Consider the following 5000-nt stretch of genomic DNA (forward strand, 5'->3'; position numbering starts at 1 on the left):
CATAACACTGATTTATCTCCTTTTTTTTCGATTCAAGTCTGCTAGTGTAAACGGGAGCTGTATGGGAATTCGCTTTCAAGAAGTAGTGTTTGTAATAATATTAAAAATAACATTGTAAAATCTGACTACGGTTAATATTTCACTTTTTATAAGTGATACTTCACTATTTATTGCCCAAATATTATAAATAAATAATTTAAATGAATGGGTTAATCTAAAAAAATCAATGGTACGTTTTGTAAATTACAGCAGAATATAGCCTGAATGTAATGACGGCATACCTCTACTGATAATATTGCTTCATAGTACAGAAGATACTAGTTAAGAATAAAACTACAAAGAATCGAGTTACTCCTAGAAAACGTTCTAAACGTTTGACAATATATATAATATATAACCATATATAACCACAATACATCCAAGGTCCAGAGACAACCTTGAGTACATCATTAACTACAGCACAACTAATACACGAGAAGCGAACACTGAACAAATGCGAAAGGATTCAGTTCCAATAACGTTTCCTCGCCTTACAAAGTCAACAACATGAAAAGCAAACATTCATGACACAAAATTAACCACACAAAAATAACATTGTCCTGAACACTCCAGATAATAAACAGAAACTGACAACAACCCTACATTCACCATTATAGAAATACAACAATAACATCCTCATTACCATTCATGACGGCAGCAACAACAGCGAACGAGTCCAAGTCAATCGTAGCATTCCGAACAACACAATTTCAGCCACAAATACAACACCAACAAATGGAGAAAACCTTATAACCTTACTTATCCAGCATATTACAACAAACACAAAATAAACAGTAAACAGACACGCGTCAATAAACAGAGTAACAACGTCTTCCAGAGAACGTTTTAATCAGTCACAGTGATTGAAGAGGACCTGTTATCCTTACCTGCACTTAAAACAACAACAAAATCGGCAACGGTGAAAAGTTATCCCAAACAATCACACTTTTGGACTCCGGGATCTACTCTTCAGACTGAAAATCTTTTACGATCTACCATAATACATAATCACATGTTATTACGTGGGGGAAAAAATTCAAATAGCGCCATAGGAGGATAAAACATGAATTACAACTGCCTCACTTTATATATATATATATATATATATATATATATATATATATATATATATATATATATATATATATATGTTTGTGTTCTTGGTTGTTTATATAGGATTGTGGGGGAATGGTGATCGACCAAACAAGCGGCCGCGATCGACTGTTTAGCCACCTCTGCCGTACGGCAACATATAAAGTATGCTCTGAATCCTTACTTACCTACATGACTGGAATAATAATCAAAATAGCGAGGGAATATCATTTAACATGTAAACAAACTCAACAACAACAAAAACAACATAACATTCTCAGACAACACCTTACACTATAATAACAACAACAACAGCCAACGAGAAGAGAAGAGAAGAGAAGAGAGGTACTACTCACCTAGATTGTTGGTGAAGGAGGAGTCCATGGAGGCTCCGCCCTGCCCCTGCGTGAGCAGAATGTGAGAGTCGAGCTCCTGAAGCTCCTGCTGGAGGGCAGAGAGCTTCGAGTTCGCCTCCTTCACCATGTGGCTGACGTCTTGCAGGGCGCGGCGATCTGCAAACACACAAATAGGTTTGACGTCTTGCATCAGATATTTCGTCAGGGTATAAACCATCACCATAATAATGATATCAGTAACGTAACGGCAATCAATTTCTTAGTGGTATTAACAACAATAGTATTGATAATGAGGACAGAGAGGAATCCTATTTTTCAAAGAGCAGAAGTTCAACAAACAGGCAATTTCAAGCCTTTTCCGAACCCGGACTCGTATACAAGTAGTATGCAGAAAAGAAAATATGAAGAGTAGTCAAGTCAAAGTGCCTCTTGAAGGAAGAAGGGTAAAAGACTCGGGGAAACAGAAGCAGGAGGAGAATGACAAAGCCTTGCGGGAAGTGAGAGAGAAACGCACTGGGACCTGTACTCCGAAGAGAACTGCCGATTTCCAGCCAGGTTTTTGCTGGCATATTTGGCCGTCACAAGATGCAATACGAGAAACGGAGTTCCGCAACAAAGCAATAGTTATTTAACTTCATTCCTTTGACTCCAATAATTCCGGGGCATCGTTGAAGACCCAGGCTGCTCGCTCTAGATTATTTAAAGGGAGGCAGCAAGTTTCCGTAACAGGGGTCGTCGTTTTTGATCAGGTTGGAACCAGCATGATTTAATATACTCACAATTATAATAATAATAATAATTATAACAAAAAATTAGAAATAAAACCAAACTATAAACAATGACAATATTCAACATCCAAACGCATGCCAACATACAAGGTTAATAGCATAAACACCACGCGTTGATTAACAAGAACTAATATCGAAAAAAAAAAAACATAATTGCACGAAATATAAAGTCAAGAAGAAATTAGGAATGCAATTAGAGCAAACATTAAACACCGCACGAACTATTAAAGCAGAATAATACGGGGTTCAATGAGATCAATTATATGACCTCTGACCTTGGAAAACTTTTGACCCTCCTCACTTTAGTCTAAAAACTACCTTCAATTTTCATAACAGTAACCTTCACATTTTTGTCCTTTAGGCATTAAGATGTCATTCAAAATCACAGATTATATATATATATATATATATATATATTATATATATATATATATATATATATATATATATATATATATACTATATTTCATAAGGAAGGAATTCATAAATTCAAACACATTAATGCAAACTGCAAAACACTGAAGAAAACAACAGAATATTACAAACAATTTTACCACATTTTCTACACATAGCAAATATTACCAGAAAAGATCTTGAGTTCTGACATATATCGGCAAGCGCGCCAACATTTCAACATTAATAGCATCAAACTTAAAAAAGAAAAGAAGAACGCAGCCTACCAAGCTTATCCCCGCATTCTTATCTTACTGAATTCAAGCAGAAAGCGCTGGTCTGATTTATAGGATGGACAACGGTCTTTTCATTAGGAAATGACAGACCACAAAATAAGCATGGATACTCAAACCAAAGACTGTCAGAGACTCCTGATTAAAAACTCAATATTTAATTACAATCAATGAACATTTTGCAAAACAGTAAACGCTGAACGCCTTCTTATTTTGAAAAGAGAATTTGCACAATCAGAAAGCAATCCTCCAATATAATAATATAATTACCACTTCCATGTCAACCACCAGTGAACTCGGAATTGCACACTCCGCAGTCTGCATGCGTGCGTGCGTTTTCATTTTTATTATTTATTTCTTTTTAGGTTACTAAAACAAATAATTTTCTTTCTTCCAGCTCAAAGTTGCGATAGAAGGGAGGGAGAAAGCTTTACTGGATAAAAAAAAAAAAAAAAAAAAAAGGGGGGGGGGGGGGGGAATTAATCAGGAAAGACATTTTATCAACAAATGCATCAGACCTCCAAGTCAAAAGCAATCATGTTTATGCTCTGTCGTTTTCATCTTTACACAATGAACTGTCACATGGCCTATGCAGAAAAGGTGCCACAGTTTCTGTGTGTGAGAGGGTCTCTCTCTCTCTCTCTCTCTCTCTCTCTCTCTCTCTCTCTCTTCCAAACCTACAGATAAAAAGAGGAAGAAAGCGGTGTTTCCTGCCCCAAAATGTAGGACGTCGACACCTGCCACTCGAAAGAGGAAAGTCGCAGGAGTGGCGATAAACAAAAGGTAGGAAAACCACACTTTCACCTTCTTGTTTCCATGCAAGGCGGAGCGAGGAGTGATCGTTAAAAAGAAATTAAAATAAAATAAAATAAAAGTATTACTGTGGGGTGAGGAGCAATCGAAAATAGAGAGATAAATATTACTATGTAGGGTGCGGAGTGATGGTAAAAAATGGAATTAAATATTACTTTGTGGGGGTGAAGAGTGATAAAAACAAATAAATATTACTGTGTGGGGCGAGGAGGAGTCGAAAAAAAAAAAAAAAAAACAAGAAATAAATATTACTGTGGGGGTTAAGTGATAAAAAAAATACTATGTGGGGTGAGGAGTGATAAAAAAAAAAAAACAAATAAATATTACTGTGGGGGTTAAGTGATAAAAAAAATACTATAGTGGGGGTTAAGTAGAGGAGTGATAAAAAAAAAAACAGAAATAAATATTACTATGCGGGGTGAGGGGACGACCGTAAAAAAAAAAAAAAAAAAAAAAAAAAAAAAAAAAAAAAAAACTATGTGGGGGGTGAAGAGTGATCTTAAAATAAGGTAGACTAATACTATATGGGGATGAAGGGTGATCGTAAAATATTAGAAGGCGTGAACCGACCTCCTGCTTACTCGGGATGCGTGCAAAATTTTTCCTTCGCCCATGAGTTGTAAACATTAAGTTCCTAACTTAAAGTGAATTGGTCTTCGTAATTAATACTCATACTTAGTATTACCCATACTAACAAATTAAACGCATTCATATATTCTCAGTTTTAAGTGGAAGCAAAATAACTGAACAGAAAAATAGCCTAAATTCAGTACACCAAACAAATTAAAACTAGCTAAAATCTATGGTCAAATAGAACCTTGTTTCCCCAACGAAAATTAAAATAAATACAATATATTTTATTAGAAATAATTTTTTTTCTGTTAACATGCACTTTATTAACTTTTTACATTTTGATTCTAATAAATAAATCATAAATATCCTATCCTAAAATTCCTGTATCTTTAACTCGACGCGAAACACCTTTTTCAGACCTATTTAGGCTCTTCCATAGACCTTTCCTACCACCCCGGCAACAGCAACAAAGCAGTTTGTAGGCTTATTCCCCGAGTAAGCGAAAAATATGTGTGTGTGTGTGTAAAAAGTGAAGGAATAGGTGATCGAGAAAAATTAAATAGAAGTTTTTATGAAAAACAAAATTGAATCTAAGTTATATAAAAAAAACTTTCAAAATGACACATAATAACTGGAGTGAATCACCAACCCAA

General features: G+C 35.2%; 1 protein-coding gene across 7 annotated transcripts in view; it reads right to left on the reverse strand.

Annotated features, from left to right (window-relative positions):
* LOC135195049 (serine/threonine-protein kinase N-like) overlaps positions 1–5000 on the reverse strand; it is a 665525-nt gene that overhangs the window by 415182 nt on the left and 245343 nt on the right. For all 7 annotated transcript variants that reach the window (XM_064221389.1, XM_064221391.1, XM_064221388.1 and 4 more), the window contains one exon: positions 1488–1643. In XM_064221389.1, coding sequence (XP_064077459.1) covers positions 1488–1643 — 156 coding nt within the window. The remainder of the gene's footprint in view (positions 1–1487; positions 1644–5000) is intronic.

This window comes from Macrobrachium nipponense, chromosome 15 (assembly GCF_015104395.2).
Source record: "Macrobrachium nipponense isolate FS-2020 chromosome 15, ASM1510439v2, whole genome shotgun sequence".
NCBI classification, from domain to species: domain Eukaryota; kingdom Metazoa; phylum Arthropoda; class Malacostraca; order Decapoda; family Palaemonidae; genus Macrobrachium; species Macrobrachium nipponense.